At 40.8% G+C, this 25,067-nt stretch overlaps 1 protein-coding gene across 1 annotated transcript in view; it reads left to right on the top strand.

Moving 5' to 3' along the window:
* Positions 1 to 25,067, top strand: part of CNBD2 (cyclic nucleotide binding domain containing 2) — a 162,920-nt gene that overhangs the window by 85,174 nt on the left and 52,679 nt on the right. The window contains exon 10 of the mRNA XM_053715651.1: positions 17,339 to 17,435. Coding sequence (XP_053571626.1) covers positions 17,339 to 17,435 — 97 coding nt within the window. The remainder of the gene's footprint in view (positions 1 to 17,338; positions 17,436 to 25,067) is intronic.

A 25,067-nucleotide genomic window follows, 5' to 3' on the forward strand; every position in this document is an offset into this window, starting at 1 on the left:
TGTCTGAGGGAGAAATTTCTGACACAGGAAAAGTTTCTCAGCAGGCAGAGACTGATACCATTGCATTTAAATTTAAACTAGAACACCTCCGCGCCCTACTTAAGGAGGTGCTAGCTACACTCGATGATTGTGATCCTTTGGTGATTCCAGAAAAATTGTGCAAAATGGACAAATTTTTAGAAGTCCCAGTGCACTCTGATGCGTTTCCAATACCCAAGAGGGTGGCAGATATAGTGACTAAGGAGTGGGAGAAGCCAGGTGTACCATTTGTTCCCCCTCATATATTTAAGAAAATGTTCCCCATTGTTGACCCCAGAAGGGACGCATGGCAGACGGTCCCTAAGGTAGAGGGGGCAGTTTCAACATTAGCTAAGCGCACAACTATACCAATAGAGGACAGTTGCGCTTTCAAAGATCCTATGGATAAAAAACTAGAAGGGTTACTTAAGAAAATTTTTGTTCAGCAAGGTTTCCTTCTGCAACCAATTTCGTGCATTATTCCTGTCACCACGGCGGCGTCTTTTTGGTTCGATGAACTAAAAATTTCGCTCCAGAAGGAGACTCCTTATGAGGAGGTCATGGACAGAATTCACGCACTGAAGTTGGCTAATTCCTTTATTTTAGATGCCGCTTTTCAATTGGCAAAATTAGCGGCGAAAAATTCAGGTTTTGCAATAGTGGCGCGCAGAGCGCTTTGGCTAAAATCTTGGTCGGTGGATGTATCATCCAAAACAAAATTGCTTAATATTCCTTTCAAGGGTAAGACCCTATTCGGGACAGAATTGAAAGAGATTATTTCTGACATCACTGGGGGAAAGGGCCATGCCCTTCCACAGGAAGACCTTTCAAAGCAAAAAATAAGTCTAATTTTCGTTCCTTTCGCAATTTCAGGAACGGATCGGCTCCTAGCTCTACAGCCTCTAGACAAGAGGGTAACGCATCCCAGCCCAAACCAGCATGGAAACCATTGCAAGGCTAGAACAAGGGAAAACAGGCCAAAAAGCCTGCTGCTGCTACCAAATCAGCATGAAAGGATAGCCCCCGATCCGGGACCGGATCTGGTAGGGGGCAGACTCTCTCTCTTTGCTCAGGCTTGGGCAAGAGATGTCCCAGACCCCTGGGCTTTAGAGATTGTCTCTCAGGGGTATCTCCTAGAATTCAAGGACCTTCCTCCAAAAGGGAGGTTTCACATGTCTCGCTTGACTTTAGACCAGACAAAGAGACGGGCATTCTTACATTGCGTAGAAGACCTTTTTAAAGATGGGAGTGATACACCCAGTTCCAAAAGCAGAACAAGGACTGGGTTTTTACTCAAACCTGTTTGTAGTTCCCAAAAAGGAGGGAACGTTCAGGCCAATTCTGGATTTAAAAATCCTAAACAAATTCCTCAGAGTTCCATCATTCAAAATGGAAACTATTCGAACAATTTTACCGATGATCCAGAAGGGTCAATATATGACTACCGTGGACCTAAAGGATGCATACCTGCATATTCCGATCCACAAGGTTCACCATCAGTTCCTAAGGTTCGCCTTCCTGGACAAACATTATTAGTTTGTGGCTCTTCCCTTCGGATTGGCCACTGCTCCAAGAATTTTCACAAAGGTGTTAGGGTCCCTTCTTGCAGTGCTAAGGCCAAGGGGCATTGCGGTAGCACCTTACCTAGACGACATCTTAATTCAGGCTTCGTCCTTCCACAAAGCAAAGGCTCATACGGATATTGTTCTAGCCTTTCTAAGGTCTCACGGGTGGAAGGTGAACATAGAAAAAAGTTCTCTTTCCCCGGTCACAAGGGTTCCCTTCCTGGGAACAATAATAGACTCGGTAGAGATAAAAAAAATTCTGACGGAGGTCAGGAAGTCAAAACTTTCAAATGCTTGTCGAGTTCTTCATGCCATTCCTCAGCCTTCCGTGGCTCAGTGCATGGAGGTAATCGGTCTAATGGTTGCGGCAATGGACGTAGTTCCTTTTGCCAGAATTCATCTCAGACCACTGCAACTGTGCATGCTCAAGCAGTGGAATGGGGATTATGCAGATTTGTCTCCCCAGATACAAATGGACCAGAGAACCAGAGACTCGCTCCTCTGGTGGTTGTCTCAGGATCACCTGTCTCAGGGAATGAGTTTCCGCAGACCGGAGTGGATCATTGTCACGACCGACGCCAGTCTCTTAGGCTGGGGCGCGGTCTGGGACTCCCTGAAAAGTCAGGGTCTATGGTCTCGGGAAGAATCTCTTCTCCCGATAAACATTTTGGAACTAAGAGCGATATTCAATGCGCTCCTGGCATGGCCTCAACTAGCGGAGGCCAAATTCATAAGATTTCAGTCGGACAACATGACGACTGTAGCGTACATCAATCATCAGAGTTCCCTGGCGATGAGTGAGGTATCCAGGATCATCAATTGGGCAGAAGATCACTCCTGCCACCTATCAGCAATTCACATCCCAGGTGTAGACAACTGGGAAGAGGATTATCTGAGTCGTCAGACTTTCCATCCGGGGGAGTGGGAACTTCATCCGGAGGTTTTTGCCCAGTTAACTCAACTATGGGGCATTCCAGATCTGGATCTGATGGCGTCTTGACAGAACTCCAAGGTTCCACGCTACGGGTCCAGGTCCAGGGATCCCAAGGCGACATTGATAGATGCCTTAGTGGCGCCTTGGTCGTTCAATCTAGCTTATGTCTTTCCACCGTTTCCTCTCCTCCCCAAGCTAGTAGCCAGGATCAAACAGGAGAAGGCTTCGGTAATTCTAATAGCTCCTGCGTGGCCACGCAGGACTTGGTATGCAGACCTGGTGAATATGTCATCGGCTCCACCATGGAAGCTACCTTTGAGACAGGACCTTCTAGTACAAGGTCCATTCGAACATCCAAACCTAGTTTCTCTGCAACTGACTGCTTGGAGATTGAACGCTTGATTCTAGCCAAGCGTGGGTTTTCGGAATCAGTTATAGATACTCTGATCCAGGCTAGAAAGCCTGTCACCAGGAAAATTTACCATAAGATATGGCGGAAATATCTTTGCTGGTGCGAATCCAAGGGTTACTCATGGAGTAAGATTAGGATTCCAAGGATACTTTCCTTTCTCCAAGAGGGTTTGGAGAAAGGTCTGTCAGCTAGTTCTCTAAAAGGACAGATATCTGCTCTGTCTGTCTTGTTGCTCAAACGTCTGGCAGCCGTGCCAGATGTTCAGGCGTTCGTACAGGCGTTAGTCAGAATCAAGCCTGTCTACAGACCTGTGACTCCTCCATGGAGTCTAAACTTAGTTCTTTCAGTTCTTCAAGGGGTTCCGTTTGAACCTTTACATTCCATAGATATTAAGTTACTATCTTGGAAAGTTTTGTTTTTGGTTGCTATTTCTTCTGCTAGAAGAGTTTCTGAATTGTCGGCTTTGCAATGTAATTCACCCTATCTGGTGTTTCATACGGATAAGGTAGTTTTACGTACCAAGCCTGGTTTTCTTCCAAAAGTGGTTTCCAATAGGAATATTAACCAGGAAATAGTTGTTCCTTCTCTGTGTCCAAATCCAGTTTCTAAAAAGGAACGTTTGTTACACAATCTAGATGTGGTTCGTGCTTTAAAATTCTATCTAGAAGCAACAAAGGATTTCAGACAGACATCATCCTTGTTTGTCGTCTATTCTGGTAAGAGGAGAGGTCAGAAAGCTACTGCGACCTCTCTCTCCTTCTGGCTTAAAAGCATCATCCGATTGGCTTATGAGACTGCCGGACGGCAGCCTCCTGAACGAATTACAGCTCATTCTACTAGAGCTGTGGCTTCCACATGGGCTTTCAAGAACGAGGCTTCTGTTGAACAGATCTGTAAGGCAGCAACGTGGTCTTCACTGCATACATTTGCAAAATTTTACAAATTCGATACTTATGCTTCTTTGTAGGCTATTTTTGGGAGAAAGGTTTTACAAGCAGTGGTGCCTTCCGTTTAGGTTACCTGACTTGTTCCCTCCCTTCATCCGTGTCCTAAAGCTTTGGTATTGGTTCCCACAAGTAAGGATGAAGCCGTGGACCGGATACACCAATGTAGGAGAAAACAGAATTTATGTTTACCTGATAAATTTCTTTCTCCTACGGTGTATCCGGTCCACGGCCCGCCCTGGCATTTAGTCAGGTTTAAATTTTTATTTTTGTACACTACAGTCACCACTGCACCCTATGGTTCTCCTTTTTCTCCTAACCGTCGGTCGAATGACTAGGGGGCGGAGCCAGAGGGGGAGCTATATGGACAGCTTTGCTGTGTGCTCTCTTTGCCACTTCCTGTAGGGAATGAGAATATCCCACAAGTAAGGATGAAGCCGTGGACCGGATACACCGTAGGAGAAAGAAATTTATCAGGTAAACATAAATTCTGTTTTTCAGCTGGGACTGAAACTTTTTCCAATAATTTATATATATAAATATATAGTAAAGATTTTATTAGCTGCATTAGTCCAGTAGATAAGATGCTCAAATACCAGAGTATTGCAGTATGCAGTGATACCTTTTTTATTGGACTAACATAATATTTCAAATACAAGCTTTTGAGAGTTTTCTTTTCTTCATCAGGTCTGAAGCAATACTGATCAATCTGATATAGTAAAACACTAAACACAACAGATGGAAGGGAGGGAGGGGGTGAGAGGGGTGTCATAAATAGCAAAAAATGGGTCTGGAAGAGAATGGTGCTGGATAGCTGAGAATATACTACAGTATATATATATATATAATACACACAATTCAATGTTCAGGAGTGCTGAAAGTTAACCTGATTGTATATATAATACACACAATTTAATACCCCATTAAATTCAATTCAGTGCTCCGTTAACATGTCTAAGGAAGGAGGCGGAGTTTGCCAGAAACCTGAGCAGCAGCACCACTGTGAAGCTCTGTGCAGATCTTGATCTTTAAAAGTGTATTTGTGCATTTAACAGAGGTACTCTGCCTTAAAAAATCTTCCTGGGTGCAAAATACATGAACACAGACAGTCCGGTGCTGATTTGGGACATTTTTGAGAGGGTTCACAATACACCAGAAACAGAGAACCAGCAAATTTCTAGGAAAGTCCGGGGCTGTGGCCTTCTTCGGGACTCCAGGCCCTAAGAAAGCCAACAAAAGTGTCAGCAACCCCACCAGGGGTGGATGAGAAGCAACAATCGATCATTCATATACACTAGACCAACAGACTTAGACTCTGGGACACCTGACAACTGAAACACCACTGGGTTGGTACTAATCTGTAAGTTACAGGACCAGCATCACACATTTGCTCTCATTAAGACGGTGCTGGTTGCAACTAGTGTACCGGGTCACAGATATTTTATAGCCCACTGGGAACTTGGACTGGCATGTTGTGAAATAAAATTTAAAATCTCCTCATACTCAAGTTGTGGATCCGTAGCACCACAGGATATAACAACCACTAGCCCCCTACAGGGCCTCACCCACCGGTTCTGTTATGGCCCACAGTTTTGGGAGCCCAAATTCAGCAGCAACAACTTAATTATATTAAGGCACTACTCTCCCCCCCCCCTTTTCCTGCCATCCTCAGTGATGGTGGGTCATATCCTGAGTCCCCTTCTCCGTTTATCGTCCTGTGAGGACACTGACCCTGGGGAGCAGAGATAGACCTGAAACATTGCACTCTTGAATAAATAGATGCAAACAACACCCAGGAATATGCGTGCCTTCTAAACTTCAGACGCATACTGTGCAAGTGCTACATTAGTGACTTTCACACTCTATAGTTTCCCCTGGAGGCTAGACAACCTGTGTCCCACAGAAAAGATATTATGTATGGATCTCAGGGGAATAATCTGCTAGAACATACCACTCATAATGCAACAGAGTGACCCCCTGTAATACTCCAGTCACTCCGGTACCATATATATATGTAAACTTAGAATATGTGGTGTGGGCCTCTCTCCCAGCATATAAGATCTCCAGTGGTTCCCCATCCTGTACAAGGCTGTTCTTCTTCCCGACAATATCTACCATTCAATCCATTAGGATACCCACCGGAGACTGTCTGTGAATACCACCTACCTGCAACAGCTCTTCAGAAGCATAACGGGAAACAAAGGAGATATGGAATTCACCATGGAAAAGGCCAACAGGGCCCTGAAAGCTAAACCCAGGGGGGAGGCTCCACCAATGTAATAGTGAAAATGCTACTTTTCCAGGATACGGAAATGATACTCTCGGCATCCAGAAATACCCCCACCTTCAAATTCCAAGGGTCAGTTGTTAAATTTTACCAAGACCTGTCCATTAGAACTTTACAAAGACGGAACTCTCTGCGCCCTCTCACGCAATTATTAAGAAAGCAATACAAGTGGGGGTTCCCCTTTGCTCTTTATATCCTAAAGGACAACCTGACCATAACCATTAAGGAGGCGACTGACATTCCGGATCTGTGTCAAAGATTGGGACTAGAGACACCAAAAATGCCTGATCCGGCGGTTTCAGTATTGCAACTGGAACCTCAAGCACAGCTGAAAATCAAGCACTCTACCCAAATGGAAAACAACAGGCAAAAGACGTCCCAAAATTAATTGAAATACAGATTTATGTCCCAGAAATCTTCTAGAGGTGAGGAGATGACAGAAGAAGGCCCAAAGATGTTTGGAGGGCCTAACCATCTCGAACAGAGTATCCTTTTTTGAGATTCTCCACTGAGCTGTACTGGAGAGTTGTTAGCTATAAGACTTTCTACAGTTGTAATGTTTAATGAACGTTTGCATTGTGGGACTCCCTTTATGTGCTACCAGATTATTGATGATGATATATGCAGGTTCATGGGCAACCCAGAGGTAGGATGGGTGTCTACTGCAGACAATATATGCCTATGGAGGGGGTTTCACCTGTTATTGTTCATTTCTGATATATAGCACTTGCAGATTTATTTTAATATTTCAATGTTATCTGTTCTATTACTTAACCCTCTCGCGGGGAAATGACTATGTTTTTTTATGGTTAGTTTGTTACTTTTTTACTATACCCACACAACCAAACATATTCTCGGCTTGGACCCACAAGTCACTGATACATGCCATGTGTTCCCCACAGACCCTATATGGGATTGGTTAGCAGATGCTTCCCTCCAGAAAGATACTTGGTGTAATAGCATTATAAAGATACTTTTTAGCTGCTCTATAGCTCCAAACAATACTTACCCTGATGGCCCCAAAAATTAAACTGATTTCTCACAATGTAAGAGGTCTGAACACGGATGTTAAAAGACGAGTGGCTATGAACCAATATATAAATATTAAGGCTAACATCCTTTTCTTACAGGAGACCCATTTTCTTAGACATCATGTTCCTAAATACTGGTCCAGACACTTTCAACAACATTTTCATGCAACTGCCTCTACTAAAAAAAGGGGAGTATCCATTTTAATCCATTAGGCCCTTAACTTTATACATGAATCCACAATCATAGATGAGGAAGGGAGATATCTAATAGTTAAAGGTCAAATTGACAACACCAATATAGTGCTTTGTAATATATACGCACCCAACGAAAAACAAGCAGAATTCTTTTCCCAGATATCTTATCTCCTGACTCAATGGTCTCAGAATAGGATCATTATGGCTGGGGATTTTAACATTGACCTGTCTCCAATCACAGCACCCAATCGGGAGGCTTTATCTCACAAGAAACAACAACACAACCGTGATGTTAAATATATACGAGAACACCTTACATCCCACACTCTTATAGACACTTGGCAGGCCTTATACGGTACCACAACTGACACCTCCTATTACTCTGCCGCCCATAAAATCTACACAAGGATTGATTATATTTATGCCAGCCAAGTTTTTCATCCAGTCTTGCTATCCTCTGAGATCCATATCTGTGTGTGGTCCGACCACTCCATAGTATCTTTACTATTAGATGGGGTACAAGATACCAAACAAGAAAAATCGTGGACTTATGACCCACAATATTTCAAACAACCTTTAGCCCAGGAACACATCTAAAACATCTTAGAGAATATTGGGACATAAATGTAAACACCACTTCCAACCCCCTCTACACGTGGGCAGCTCATAAAGCATATTTGAGGGGCTTACTAATTCAGGGAAAGGCGGCATATACTAGACAAAAATGACAACAGATATCTGAACTCCATCAGGAGATAGCCAACTTAGAGAAGGTACATAGACTCACACCCAATACTGGCACCTTGCGGACTTTACAATTGAAGAGAACAGCGTTAGCTAGTTTATTGACTACGAATGCCACTAGAACACTGCATAAATTGAAAGTACAATGCTTCATATTTGTTAACAAGCCAGATAGATATTTAGCACACCAAATACAAGAGAAAAATAAAGCCATGGCTATCCCTCTCATCCAACAGGCAGACTGTAATACAATAGTATGATAGTTGATGAGTTCGCAAGGTACTACGGACAACTTTATGACGGGCACAAGACTGTACATTCACTGCACAGGGCACCCATGACTTCCTACTGGATGCTGGATGCCCACCTTCCAGTCATCTCTGAGAAAGATACGGAAATTGTGAATGCCCCCATATCTCCTGTAGAGGTCATACGGGTCATAAAAGAATTAAAGGTGGGAAAAACGGCGGGTCTGGATGGATTCCCGGGAGACTATTATAAACTATTTTGTACAACATTGCTGACTCACCTCACAAAATTCTGTAATCACCTCTTAGAAGGCCATGAGATACAGAGGGAGCTACTAGGAGCTAAAATAGTGGTTATGCCTAAAGCAGGGAAAAATCTTAAACTGTGTTCCAGCTATCGCCCTATATCGCTTATCAATCAGGATCTAAAGATCTTTACCAAAATACTGGCCAATCGTTTGAAAACAATACTACCCTCACTTGTCCACCCAGACCAGGTGGGATTTGTGGTGAATAGGGAGGCCCCTGATAATATAATAAACATAAATAAACATAGATCACCTTGGTAGAGAGAAAACGACTTCTCTGCTCCTATCGTTAGATGTGGAGAAGGCGTTCAATAGGGTAGACTGGAGATATATGATGAAGGTTCTCCAACATATGGGCTTTGATGGTCCCTTTATTAAGGCAATCCAAGCGATCTACTCTAATCCCACAGCACAGGTGGTTTTGGCAGGATATAGGTCTAAACCATTTCCCATATGGAATGGAACCAGAAAGGGGTGCCCTCTTTCTCCCCTAATATTCGCACTCTGCATAGAACCCCTAGCAGCTAGAATATGTTTGTCCCCAGACATAACCGGTGCAAAAATAGCTAATCACGACTACAAACTGACCCTGTTTGCAGAAGATATCTTAGTTACAATCACAAAGCCCTTGATATCTCTCCCGAACTTATATAATATTCTCGATAGATTTTCAAAGATCTCAGGATATAAAATTAATCTTGAGAAGTGTGAGGAACTACCAATAGCTCTACCCCCCATACTAAGAAAACCATAGAGCTTCAGTATGTCACAGTACATGTTGGCATTCATGGTTCCCTCAATAAACTGTAGCTCCCCAGTGCTGGCAGCACTCATGCAGGCCCAGACAATGACACTCCCACCACCATGCTTGACTGTAGGCAAGACACACTTGTCTTTGTACTCCTCACCTGGTTGCTGCCACACACGCTTGACACCATCTCAACCATATATATGGGAGTTATCTTGGTCTCATCGGACCACAGGACATGGTTCCAGTAATCCATGTCCTTAGTCTGCTTGTTTTCAGCAAACTGTTTGCGGGCTTTCTTGTGCATCATCTTTAGAAGAGGCTTCCTTTTTGGACGACAGCCATGCAGACCAATTTGGTGCAGTGTGCAGCGTATGGTCTGAACACTGATAGGTTGACTTACCCTCCCCTTCAACCTCTGCAGCAATGTTGGCAGCACTCATATGTCTATTTCCCAAATATATATACTGTATACATACATACAATTTTGTGCCATTTCAAGTCAAATATTTTGAAACATGCAATAACATTTTTTTAACAATTTTAGGCCTAGATTTAGAGTTCGGCGGTAGCCGTCAAAACCAGCGTTAGAGGCTCCTAACGCTGGTTTTGGCCGCCCGCTGGTATTTGGAGTCAGTGATTAAAGGGTCTAACGCTCACTTTACAGCCGCGACTTTTCCATACCGCAGATCCCCCTACGCCATTTGCGTAGCCTATCTTTTCAATGGGATCTTTCTAACGCTGGTATTTAGAGTCGTTTCTGCAGTGAGCGTTAGAGCTCTAACGACAAGATTCCAGCCGCCTGAAAAAAGCAGGAGTTAAGAGCTTTCTGGCTAACGCCGGTTCATAAAGCTCTTAACTACTGTACCCTAAAGTACACTAACACCCATAAACTACCTATGTACCCCTAAACCGAGGTCCCCCCACATCGCCGCCACTCGATTAAAATTTTTAACCCCTAATCTGCCGACCGCCACCTACGTTATACTTATGTACCCCTAATCTGCTGCCCCTAACCCCGCCGACCCCTATATTATATTTATTAACCCCTAACTTGCCCCCCACAACGTCGCCGCAAGCTACTTAAAATAATTAACCCCTAATCTTCCGACCGCAAATCGCCGCCACCTACGTTATCCCTATGTACCCCTAATCTTCTGCCCCTAACATCGCCGACCCCTATGTTATATTTATTAACCCCTAATCTGCCCCCCACAACGTCGCCGACACCTACCTACACTTATTAACCCCTAATCTGCCGAGCGGACCTGAGCGCTACTATAATAAAGTTATTAACCCCTAATCCGCCTCACTAACCCTATCATAAATAGTATTAACCCCTAATCTGCCCTCCCTAACATCGCCAACACCTACCTTCAATTATTAACCCCTAATCTGCCGACCGGAGCTCACCGCTATTCTAATAAATGTATTAACCCCTAAAGCTAAGTCTAACCCTAACACTAACACCCCCCTAAGTTAAATATAATTTTTATCTAACGAAATAAATTAACTCTTATTAAATAAATGATTCCTATTTAAAGCTAAATACTTACCTGTAAAATAAATCCTAATATAGCTACAATATAAATTACATTTATATTATAGCTATTTTAGGATTAATATTTATTTTACAGGTAACTTTGTATTTATTTTAACCAGGTACAATAGCTATTAAATAGTTAAGAACTATTTAATAGTTACCTAGTTAAAATAATTACAAATTTACCTGTAAAATAAATCCTAACCTAAGATATAATTAAACCTAACACTACCCTATCAATAAAATAATTAAATAAACTACCTACAATTACCTACAATTAACCTAACACTACACTATCAATAAATTAATTAAACACAATTGCTACAAATAAATACAATTAAATAAACTATCTAAAGTACAAAAAATAAAAAAGAACTAAGTTACAGAAAATAATAAAATATTTACAAACATAAGAAAAATATTACAACAATTTTAAACTAATTACACCTACTCTAAGCCCCCTAATAAAATAACAAAGACCCCCAAAATAAAAAATTCCCTACCCTATTCTAAAATACAAAAATTACAAGCTCTTTTACCTTACCAGCCCTGAACAGGGCCCTTTGCGGGGCATGCCCCAAGAATTTCAGCTCTTTTGCCTGTAAAAAAAAACATACAATACCCCCCCCCCAACATTACAACCCACCACCCACATACCCCTAATCTAACCCAAACCCCCCTTAAATAAACCTAACACTAAGCCCCTGATGATCTTCCTACCTTGTCTTCACCATGCCAGGTTCACCGATCCGTCCTGGCTCCAAGATCTTCATCCAACCCAAGCGGGGGTTGGCGATCCATAATCCGGTGCTCCAAAGTCTTCCTCCTATCCGGCAAGAAGAGGACATCCGGACCGGCAAACATCTTCTCCAAGCGGCATCTTCTATGTTCTTCCATCCGATGACGACCGGCTCCATCTTGAAGACCTCCAGCGCGGATCCATCCTCTTCTTCCGACGACTAGACGACGAATGACGGTTCCTTTAAGGGACGTCATCCAAGATGGCGTCCCTCGAATTCCGATTGGCTGATAGGATTCTATCAGCCAATCGGAATTAAGGTAGGAATTTTCTGATTGGCTGATGGAATCAGCCAATCAGAATCAAGTTCAATCCGATTGGCTGATCCAATCAGCCAATCAGATTGAGCTCGCATTCTATTGGCTGATCGGAACAGCCAATAGAATGCGAGCTCAATCTGATTGGCTGATTGGATCAGCCAATCGGATTGAACTTGATTCTGATTGGCTGATTCCATCAGCCAATCAGAAAATTCCTACCTTAATTCCGATTGGCTGATAGAATCCTATCAGCCAATCGGAATTCGAGGGACGCCATCTTGGATGACGTCCCTTAAAGGAACCGTCATTCGTCGTCTAGTCGTCGGAAGAAGAGGATGGATCCGCGCTGGAGGTCTTCAAGATGGAGCCGGTCGTCATCGGATGGAAGAACATAGAAGATGCCGCTTGGAGAAGATGTTTGCCGGTCCGGATGTCCTCTTCTTGCCGGATAGGAGGAAGACTTTGGAGCACCGGATTATGGATCGCCAACCCCCGCTTGGGTTGGATGAAGATCTTGGAGCCAGGACGGATCGGTGAACCTGGCATGGTGAAGACAAGGTAGGAAGATCATCAGGGGCTTAGTGTTAGGTTTATTTAAGGGGGGTTTGGGTTAGATTAGGGGTATGTGGGTGGTGGGTTGTAATGTTGGGGGGGGGGTATTGTATGTTTTTTTTTACAGGCAAAAGAGCTGAAATTCTTGGGGCATGCCCCGCAAAGGGCCCTGTTCAGGGCTGGTAAGGTAAAAGAGCTTGTAATTTTTGTATTTTAGAATAGGGTAGGGAATTTTTTATTTTGGGGGTCTTTGTTATTTTATTAGGGGGCTTAGAGTAGGTGTAATTAGTTTAAAATTGTTGTAATATTTTTCTTATGTTTGTAAATATTTTTTTATTTTCTGTAACTTAGTTCTTTTTTATTTTTTGTACTTTAGATAGTTTATTTAATTGTATTTATTTGTAGCAATTGTGTTTAATTAATTTATTGATAGTGTAGTGTTAGGTTAATTGTAGGTAATTGTAGGTAGTTTATTTAATTATTTTATTGATAGGGTAGTGTTAGGTTTAATTATAACTTAGGTTAGGATTTATTTTACAGGTAAATTTGTAATTATTTTAACTAGGTAACTATTAAATAGTTCTTAACTATTTAATAGCTATTGTACCTGGTTAAAATAAATACAAAGTTGCCTGTAAAATAAATATTAATCCTAAAATAGCTATAATATAAATGTAATTTATATTGTAGCTATATTAGGGTTTATTTTACAGGTAAGTATTTAGCTTTAAATAGGAATCATTTATTTAATAAGAGTTAATTTATTTCGTTAGATAAAAATTATATTTAACTTAGGGGGGTGTTAGTGTTAGGGTTAGACTTAGCTTTAGGGGTTAATACATTTATTAGAATAGCGGTGAGCTCCGGTCGGCAGATTAGGGGTTAATAATTGAAGGTAGGTGTCGGCGATGTTAGGGAGGGCAGATTAGGGGTTAATACTATTTATGATAGGGTTAGTGAGGCGGATTAGGGGTTAATAACTTTATTATAGTAGCGCTCAGGTCCGCTCGGCAGATTAGGGGTTAATAAGTGTAGGTAGGTGTCGGCGACGTTGTGGGGGGCAGATTAGGGGTTAATAAATATAACATAGGGGTCGGCGATGTTAGGGCAGCAGATTAGGGGTACATAGGGATAACGTAGGTGGCGGCGGTTTACGGAGCGGCAGATTAGGGGTTAAAAGTGTAATGCAGGGGTCAGCGATAGCGGGGGCGGCAGATTAGGGGTACATAGGGATAACGTAAGTAGCGGCGGTTTACGGAGCGGCAGATTAGGGGTTAATAATAATATGCAGGGGTCAGCGATAGCGGGGGCGGCAGATTAGAGGTTAATAAGTGTAAGGCTAGGGGTGTTTAGACTCGGGGTACATGTTAGAGTGTTAGGTGCAGACGTAGGAAGTGTTTCCCCATAGGAAACAATGGGGCTGCGTTAGGAGCTGAACGCTGCTTTTTTGCAGGTGTTAGGTTTTTTTTCAGCTCAAACAGCCCCATTGTTTCCTATGGGAGAATCGTGCACGAGCACGTTTTTGAGGCCGGCCGCGTCCGTAAGCAACTCTGGTATCGAGAGTTGCATTTGCGGTAAAAATGCTCTACGCTCCTTTTTTGGAGCCTAACGCAGCATTTGTTTGAACTCTCGATACCAGAGTTAAATTTATGGTGCGGCCAGAAAAAAACCCGCGGAGCGTTAACAGCCCTTTTACCGCCAAACTCCAAATCTAGCCGTTAATGTTTGAATGTCTTTTGAATAGAAATGCTTGAAATTCCTATGTTCTTCACTTAGAATTTTTTTAAATATATATTTCGATATATATCTGTATATAGTATATATATGTGCATATATTAATCTGTTTATAGTACTATAGATATATATTTTACAAAAAGATATTCAAATATATATAGAAATATATATTAAAAAATAAAAAGAACATTTTCTTCTAAGTGGAAAACATAGGAATTTAAAGTAACGCACCATCGGCTTTACCACAATTGATCTAGTGCAGTTTTGGGTTAGAGTGGGGTAGAGTGTGAACGATAAATGTAAAGTCTTTCTTTAGAAATCCCCATAGAAGTATATGGGAAAAGGGAGTTAGCGTGGTTGTGATATCTGAAGTCCTTAAGTTAGTACGTCTGAGTCTTTCGCTCTCACTATAACTTTTCACTTTCAACTTGTAATACCAGCTCTAACTTGACAGTGCTACATTTTTACCTTGAGCGCAGTTAGCACTCATGAGCAGTAAAAGAATAGCGCAACACTGTTCCGGAGTTTGGGGTTTGGTCAGAATGAAGGGTCTCCTCAATGCTGAGTACAGGCAGATATTTATCCATCACACAATACCATCAGAAAGGCATCTGATTGTCCCCAAATTTATTCTGCAGCATGACAATGGCCAGAAACATACAGCCAACTTATGCCCTGGAAATTATGTAGAAGTCCTGGAAATTATGGTATGGCCCCCACAGATACCTGATTTCAACGTCAAGTCTGTCTGGGAGTACATGAAGTATCAACTGAAGCTGCCTAAACAGACAGAAGAGCTGTGGTTAACACTTATTTCTCAAAGATGTTTGGAACAACCTACATGCCGTGTTCCTTAAAAAACTGTGAACAACCTCTTAAGGTCACAACCATGTCAACCTTTAGCATGGGAAGCAAAATGTAACATTATTTGTCATATATTGATGTATGTTGTGTTGTAATCTCATTCTCATAATATTAATAACAATTATTTAAACTACAAAGGGCACAGTAGTGTATATATGTATAAGCCTTTGCAGAGTAGAGTGTGTGTATGTATGTATATATATATATATATATTTATATTTATATTATCACTCCATTGTTATATATATGTACAGGGCCTTCGTTGCCTTATTTTGCGATTCATAATGCGCCACACATTCTCAATCGGGGACAGGTCAGGACTACAGGCAGGCTAGCACCACTCTTTGCTTGCGCAACCCTGCACTCGTCATCCGGGCAGAATGTGGTTTAGCTTTGCTGGAAAATGCAGGGACTTCCATGGAAAAGATTATGTCTGGATGGCAGCATATGTTGCTCTAAAATGTAAACATATCTTTCTGCATTAATGGTGCCTTCACAGATGTGTAAGTTACTCATGCCATGGTCACTGGCACACCACCATACCATGACAGACGCTGGCTTTTGGACCTGACGCTGATAACAGCTTGGATGATTCTTTTCCTCTTTGGCCCGGAGAACACAATGGCTGTTTTTTCCAAAAACTATTTGAAATGTTGACTCACCGGTCCACAAAACACAATTCCACTGTGCTTCTGTTCATCTCAGATGAGACAGAGCCCAGAGAAGTCGGCGGCGCTTCTGAACAGTGTTGATGAATGGCTTCTGCTTTGCATAGTAAAGCCTTAATTTGCATCTGTGGCTGCAGCGGCGAATAGTGTTAACTGACAAAGGTTTACCAAAGTATTTCCTAGCTCATGTCCGGATATCCAGTACAGACGCCTGGCAGTTTTTGAGATAGTGACGTCTGAGGGATTGGAGATCATGCACCAAGATTTGACCGGATTCCTTAAATCTTTTAATTATATTGTACACTGTAGAAGATGAAATGCCCAAAATCCTACTGTTTGTCTTTGGGGAATGTTGTTCTCAAAGTGTTGGATTATTCGCAGACGCATCTGTTGGCAGAATGGTGAGCATCGACCTATCCTTGCTCTTAAAGGACTAGGCCTTTTTTGGAGGCTTCTTATATACTATTATTACACGATTCCCTCACCTGTTTCCCATCACCACCTTATTTCAACTTGTCACATCGCTATTAGTCCTAAATTCCCCCGTCCCAACTTTTTTGGAACGTGTTGCAGTCATCAGATCTGAAATGAGTGTATATTTTCAAAAATACATTAAAATCACAAAGTAAAACATCAAATAATGTGTTTTCAATATAGTACAGGGTGAATTGAATTTTCAATTGAATGTTTGTTTTTTTTTCCATTTTCCATACTGTCCCAACTCTTTCGGAATTTTATATTTATATATATATATATATATATATATATATATATATATATATATATATATACTGTATATACATTTTGCACAGTAGTGTGTGTTTGTGTGAATATATATATATATATATACTGTATATACATTTTGCACAGTAGTGTGTGTTTGTGTGAATATATATATATATATATATATACTGTATATACATTTTGCACAGTAGTGTGTGTTTGTGTGAATATACATATATATATATATATATATATACTGTATATACATTTTGCACAGTAGTGTGTGTTTGTGTGAATATATATATATATATACTGTATATACATTTTGCACAGTAGTGTGTGTTTGTGTGAATATACATATATATATATATATATATATATATATATATATATATATATATATACTGTATATACATTTTGCACAGTAGTGTGTGTTTGTGTGAATATATATATATATATATATCCTGTATATACATTTTGCACAGTAGTGTGTGTTTGTGTGAATATATATATATATACTTTAATTATCCCTTCATATTTTTCCTTACAGTGCATTGCAGTTCTTTATGGTAGCTAAGGTGATCTATACAAAACATTTCTTAAATCATTAAAAATATATTTTAACCCATATAGGTTATCTTTTGATAAGATGTTACTGTAATTCACTTCCATTTCTTTTCAATTTTAATAAATATTATACAAAGAAAACACAGTTTAGAATCTCGCTGACATAAAAAAATTCCATTTGTTTTACTTTCTAGAGAAATCAATCTCCAAAATTCACAGAACAAAGGAGGACGATGAAAACAATGAGAGCAGAAGCTTCAGCGCTGAGCAAATCAGGATCTTGGCGAATAGGTCAGTAGAAAGGGGTATTAGATTAGGAATAACTCTATATTTTGGATAATTTCGTTATTTTCTATAATGTTAGTTTTTTTTATTTTTTGTAATGTTAGGTTTATATTTTTTATGTAATGTTAGTTTTTTTTGTTTTTTTTAGTAATTTATGTTTTTTGTTTTTTGTAATTTTTTTATTTGTTTTTATTGTAGTTAGTATTTTTTATTTTATGTAAGTGTATTTTAATTGGGGTTAAGTTAGGGGGTGTTCGGTAGGGGGCTTAGTTATTAGGTTAATACTTTGCATTGTGGGGGTTGGCTGTTTAGGGGTTAATAGTGTAATTAGATACTCTGCATTGGGGGGTTGGTGGTTTAGGTGTTAACAGTTTAATTATGTAGTTTGCGTTGTGGGGGGGTTGGCGGTTTAGAGATTAATAGGTTTATATTATAGTTTGCATTGTTGGGGGTTGGTGGTTTAGGAGTTAATAGGTTTATATAGTGGTTTGCATTGTGGGGGGATAGCGGATATGGGGTTAATACTTTTATTAGTTATTGTGATGTGGGGGGATGGCGGATATGGGGTTAATACTTTTATTAGTTATTGTGATGTGGGGGGATGGTGGATATGGGGTTAATACTTTTATTAGTTATTGTGATGTGGGGGGATGGGGGATATGGGGTTAATACTTTTATTAGTTATTGTGATGTGGGGGGGATGGTGGTTTAGGCGTTAACAGTTTAATTATGTAGTTTGCGTTGTGGGAGAATTGGCGGTTTAGAGGTTAATAGGTTTATATTATAGTTTGCATTGTTGGGGGTTGGTGGTTTAGGAGTTAATAGGTTTATATAGTGGTTTGCGTTGTGGGGGGATAGCGGATATGGGGTTAATACTTTTATTAGTTATTGTGATGTGGGGGGATGGCGGTTTAGGGGATGATATTGCGCATGCGTTGGGTGTTTGTTAAGGCTTCCAGGGAGTTACAGTACTTTTATACTCAGCACAAGGCTTGCTGCGCCTGCCTATATGCGGCAAGGTGAAAATTGAGTAATATTTCTCCATTCTGCGCACGTAAGTCCTTGTGCTAAATATATGATACTGACTGGTGACGCTGGTTCTATGTTAGTTTATAGGAGAAAAAACTGCGGGCGACGGGTAAAATATACATGTGTAACTTGTATGCTGTGCCGTATATGTGATTGTTTGATTCAACTAAAAATTGCCGACACCGGGTTTTGCAGTTGTCGGGTTTTGCGGCTGTCGCAACAAATGCCTACAGCGGATCATGTCCGCTTGCACTATAATAAATCGGCCCCCTAATGTGATTTACAGAACATACTATATATATATATATATATATATATATATATATATATGCATAACACAGAGGTCTAATGTGATTTACAAAATGCATTATGGTCCAGATTACGAGTAGAGCGCAAAATATCGCGAGCATGATATTTGCACTCCACTAAGTAATACCAGTGTACGTAAATATGCGCTGGTATCACAAGTTAGGTGCAATGTGAATATGGCCTCGTGTTCGCTTTGCAGGAAAGCATTGCGCTAACTAGAGCGCGCTTCCATAGACTCCAAGACACGGCCGAGAACCTAGCACAGCAAAGGAGGTAAGTCGCGCAGCAATGGGCAGCAGATTTTAAATATATATGTATATAAGCACATACATATACAGTATATTTATAGAGAACACACAGTTCCCCATAGAATGCAATGTTAAGCCCACTAAAAACTGCTTTGTGCAGTTTTTTTTAAACAAAAATAAAAATGCTACAATTTTTTTTTAATTTAAAAAGGGACCTCACACTTTATTTTGGGGACAATTGGTGGATATTTGTAAAGTTAAACAGAGGTCTGACCATCAGTTAATTTTTGGAGCGCTAATGGCTACCGCAAGTTCGCAGTATCATTAACCACCCACTTGTAATGGTTATTTATGGGCACGCGATAAATTAGCTCTATATTTGTAATCTAGCCCTATATGTATGCGTATGTCAAGTAAGGCCTAGTTACATTTATCTCCCTTAAAGGGACACTGAACCCAAATTTTTTCTTTCGTGATTCAGATAGAGCATGACATTTTAAGTAACTTTCTAATTTACTCCTATTATCAAATTTTCTTCATTCTCTTGGTATCTTTATTTGAAATAGAAGAATGTAAGTTTAGATGCCGGCCCATTTTTGGTGAACAACCTGTGTTGTTCTTGCTGATTGGTGGATAAATTCCTCAACCAATAAAAAAGTGCTGTCGAGAGTTCTGAACCAAAAAAAGCTTAGATGCATTTTTTTCAAATAAAGATAGAAAGAGAACGAAGAAAAATTGATAATAGGAGTAAATTAGAAAGTTGCTTAAAATTGCATGCTCTATCTGAATCAGGAAAGAAAAAAATTTGGTTCAGTGTCCCTTTAAAGTCTATGGAGATTTGATGCTGTTTGCCGATGACGTGTTGCTAACACTCACCAAGCCAATAAGTTCCTTGCCACATCTTCATAACATCTTGGGAGAATACGCAGGGATTTCAGGCTATAAGATAAACTCTGATAAGTGCGAGGCGCTGGCGGTCAATTTACCTCAGCATACTAAGGCCTAGATTTAGAGTTCGGCGGTAGCCGTCAAAACCAGCGTTAGAGGCTCCTAACGCTGGTTTTGGCCGCCCGCTGGTATTTGGAGTCAGTGATTAAAGGGTCTAACGCTCACTTTTCAGCCGCGACTTTTCCATACCGCAGATCCCCCTACGCCATTTGCGTAGCCTATCTTTTCAATGGGATCTTCCTAACGCCGGTATTTAGAGTCGTTTCTGCAGTGAGCGTTAGAGCTCTAACGACAAGATTCCAGCCGCCTGAAAATAGCAGGAGTTAAGAGCTTTCTGGCTAACGCCGGTTTATAAAGCTCTTAACTACTGTACCCTAAAGTACACTAACACCCATAAACTACCTATGTACCCCTAAACCGAGGTCCCCCCACATCGCCGCCACTTGATTAAAATTTTTAACCCCTAATCTGCCGACCGCCACCTACGTTATACTTATGTACCCCTAATCTGCTACCCCTAACATCGCCGACCCCTATGTTATATTTATTAACCCCTAATCTGCCCCCCTCAACGTCGCCGACACCTACCTACACTTATTAACCCCTAATCTTCCGACCGCAAATCGCCGCCACCTACGTTATCCCTATGTACCCCTAATCTGCTACCCCTAACATCGCCGACCCCTATGTTATATTTATTAACCCCTAATCTGCCCCCCTCAACGTCGCCGACACCTACCTACACTTATTAACCCCTAATCTGCCGAGCGGACCTGAGCGCTACTATAATAAAGTTATTAACCCCTAATCCGCCTCACTAACCCTATCATAAATAGTATTAACCCCTAATCTGCCCTCCCTAACATCGCCGACACCTACCTTCAATTATTAACCCCTAATCTGCCGACCGGAGCTCACCGCTATTCTAATAAATGTATTAACCCCTAAAGCTAAGTCTAACCCTAACACTAACACCCCCCTAAGTTAAATATAATTTTTATCTAACGAAATAAATTAACTCTTATTAAATAAATAATTCCTATTTAAAGCTAAATACTTACCTGTAAAATACATCCTAATATAGCTACAATATAAATTATAATTATATTATAGCTATTTTAGGATTAATATTTATTTTACAGGCAACTTTGTAATTATTTTAACCAGGTACAATAGCTATTAAATAGTTAAGAACTATTTAATAGTTACCTAGTTAAAATAATTACAAATTTACCTGTAAAATAAATCCTAACCTAAGATATAATTAAACCTAACACTACCCTATCAATAAAATAATTAAATAAACTACCTACAATTACCTACAATTAACCTAACACTACACTATCAATAAATTAATTAAACACAATTGCTACAAATAAATACAATTAAATAAACTATCTAAAGTACAAAAAATAAAAAAGAACTAAGTTACAGAAAATAATAAAATATTTACAAACATAAGAAAAATATTACAACAATTTTAAACTAATTACACCTACTCTAAGCCCCCTAATAAAATAACAAAGCCCCCCAAAATAAAAAATTCCCTACCCTATTCTAAAATACAAATATTACAAGCTCTTTTACCTTACCAGCCCTGAACAGGGCCCTTTGCGGGGCATGCCCCAAGAATTTCAGCTCTTTTGCCTGTAAAAAAAAACATACAATACCCCCCCCCCAACATTACAACCCACCACCCACATACCCCTAATCTAACCCAAACCCCCCTTAAATAAACCTAACACTAATCCCCTGAAGATCTTCCTACCTTGTCTTCACCATACCAGGTTCACCGATCCGTCCTGGCTCCAAGATCTTCATCCAACCCAAGCGGGGGTTGGCGATCCATAATCCGGTGCTCCAAAGTCTTCCTCCTATCCGGCAAGAAGAGGACATCCGGACCGGCAAACATCTTCTCCAAGCGGCATCTTCTATCTTCTTCCATCCGAAGACGACCGGCTCCATCTTGAAGACCTCCAGCGCGGATCCATCCTCTTCTTCCGACGACTAGACGACGAATGACGGTTCCTTTAAGGGACGTCATCCAAGATGGCGTCCCTCGAATTCCGATTGGCTGATAGGATTCTATCAGCCAATCGGAATTAAGGTAGGAATTTTCTGATTGGCTGATGGAATCAGCCAATCAGAATATAGTTCAATCCGATTGGCTGATCCAATCAGCCAATCAGATTGAGCTCGCATTCTATTGGCTGTTCCGATCAGCCAATAGAATGCGAGCTCAATCTGATTGGCTGATTGGATCAGCCAATCGGATTGAACTATATTCTGATTGGCTGATTCCATCAGCCAATCAGAAAATTCCTACCTTAATTCCGATTGGCTGATAGAATCCTATCAGCCAATCGGAATTCGAGGGACGCCATCTTGGATGACGTCCCTTAAAGGAACCGTCATTCGTCGTCTAGTCGTCGGAAGAAGAGGATGGATCCGCGCTGGAGGTCTTCAAGATGGAGCCGGTCGTCATCGGATGGAAGAAGATAGAAGATGCCGCTTGGAGAAGATGTTTGCCGGTCCGGATGTCCTCTTCTTGCCGGATAGGAGGAAGACTTTGGAGCACCGGATTATGGATCGCCAACCCCCGCTTGGGTTGGATGAAGATCTTGGAGCCAGGACGGATCGGTGAACCTGGTATGGTGAAGACAAGGTAGGAAGATCTTCAGGGGATTAGTGTTAGGTTTATTTAAGGGGGGTTTGGGTTAGATTAGGGGTATGTGGGTGGTGGGTTGTAATGTTGGGGGGGGGGTATTGTATGTTTTTTTTTACAGGCAAAAGAGCTGAAATTCTTGGGGCATGCCCCGCAAAGGGCCCTGTTCAGGGCTGGTAAGGTAAAAGAGCTTGTAATATTTGTATTTTAGAATAGGGTAGGGAATTTTTTATTTTGGGGGGCTTTGTTATTTTATTAGGGGGCTTAGAGTAGGTGTAATTAGTTTAAAATTGTTGTAATATTTTTCTTATGTTTGTAAATATTTTATTATTTTCTGTAACTTAGTTCTTTTTTATTTTTTGTACTTTAGATAGTTTATTTAATTGTATTTATTTGTAGCAATTGTGTTTAATTAATTTATTGATAGTGTAGTGTTAGGTTAATTGTAGGTAATTGTAGGTAGTTTATTTAATTATTTTATTGATAGGGTAGTGTTAGGTTTAATTATATCTTAGGTTAGGATTTATTTTACAGGTAAATTTGTTATTATTTTAACTAGGTAACTATTAAATAGTTCTTAACTATTTAATAGCTATTGTACCTGGTTAAAATAATTACAAAGTTGCCTGTAAAATAAATATTAATCCTAAAATAGCTATAATATAATTATAATTTATATTGTAGCTATATTAGGATTTATTTTACAGGTAAGTATTTAGCTTTAAATAGGAATCATTTATTTAATAAGAGTTAATTTATTTCGTTAGATAAAAATTATATTTAACTTAGGGGGGTGTTAGTGTTAGGGTTAGACTTAGCTTTAGGGGTTAATACATTTATTAGAATAGCGGTGAGCTCCGGTCGGCAGATTAGGGGTTAATAATTGAAGGTAGGTGTCGGCGATGTTAGGGAGGGCAGATTAGGGGTTAATACTATTTATGATAGGGTTAGTGAGGCGGATTAGGGGTTAATAACTTTATTATAGTAGCGCTCAGGTCCGCTCGGCAGATTAGGGGTTAATAAGTGTAGGCAGGTGTCGGCGACGTTGTGGGGGGCAGATTAGGGGTTAATAAATATAACATAGGGGTCGGCGATGTTAGGGCAGCAGATTAGGGGTACATAGGGATAACGTAGGTGGCGGCGGTTTACGGAGCGGCAGATTAGGGGTTAAAAGTGTAATGCAGGGGTCAGCGATAGCGGGGGCGGCAGATTAGGGGTTAATAAGTGTAAGGTTAGGGGTGTTTAGACTCGGGGTACATGTTAGAGTGTTAGGTGCAGACGTAGGAAGTGTTTCCCCATAGGAAACAATGGGGCTGCGTTAAGAGCTGAACGCTGCTTTTTTGCAGGTGTTAGGTTTTTTTTCAGCTCAAACTGCCCCATTGTTTCCTATGGGAGAATCGTGCACGAGCACGTTTTTGATGCCGGCCGCGTCCGTAAGCAACTCTGGTATCGAGAGTTGCATTTGCGGTAAATATGCTCTACGCTCCTTTTTTGGAGCCTAACGCAGCATTTGTTTGAACTCTCGATACCAGAGTTAAATTTATGGTGCGGCCAGAAAAAAACCCGCGGAGCGTTAACAGCCCTTTTACCGCCGAACTCCAAATCTAGGCCTAAGAAAGCAATTGGGTTGAATTTTGCATTCTCATGGGTTAAAAGTGGGCGACAAACTGACGGATATTTATAGATTAAATTATATCCCTGCTTATAATGCTATTAGAAATGACCTGAGGAGGTGGAAGAAACATCATTTTTCATGGTACTGTAGGCTAATGTCTATCAAGATGAATGTCCTTCCAAGATTAATGTACTTATTCCGAGCTATACCGACTAACATACCCCTCCCGGAGCTAGAAACACTACAGGTTGATCTTCTAAAATTCTTGAGAGGAGACGGTAGAACTAGGATAGCCTCACAGCTGTTGAAGCTGCATAGGCAGGCAGGGGGAGTTGGGGTTCCAAACCTTGTAGAATATTTTCAGGCCTCTAGACTGGCACAGACGGTTATCTTAAATAAACAAAACATTGGGTTGGTGTGGCCACAGGTAGAGGCGGAGATAGCGAGCAGTTCTAGAGCGGCAGACATTATATGGGACCCGGAGGCACTTACAAAATCGGGGGCATATAGATCGCCAATAACGCTAGAAGCAATTCGATTATGGAATAAAATCGCGATAGGTCTACGGTTATGTAGTCCGGAATCTTTACTAAGGCCTATCAGGTTTCTGCTACCTAGGGATTTGAGAAAGTTAGTGGATAAATGGGCGAACAAAGGCCTATATAGTGTGGCCGATTTTTTGCCGGGCCTCAAAATACTTACGTTTAACCAAATTAGGGATCAAATTGAACCGGAAAAGCTGCAATGGTTTTTGTACTTGCAGATTAGCTCGGTAATAGCAGCATACACGAAACACAAACAAGCATGCCCACTCACTGAACTTG

Source organism: Bombina bombina, chromosome 5 (assembly GCF_027579735.1).
Source record: "Bombina bombina isolate aBomBom1 chromosome 5, aBomBom1.pri, whole genome shotgun sequence".
Classification (NCBI taxonomy): domain Eukaryota; kingdom Metazoa; phylum Chordata; class Amphibia; order Anura; family Bombinatoridae; genus Bombina; species Bombina bombina.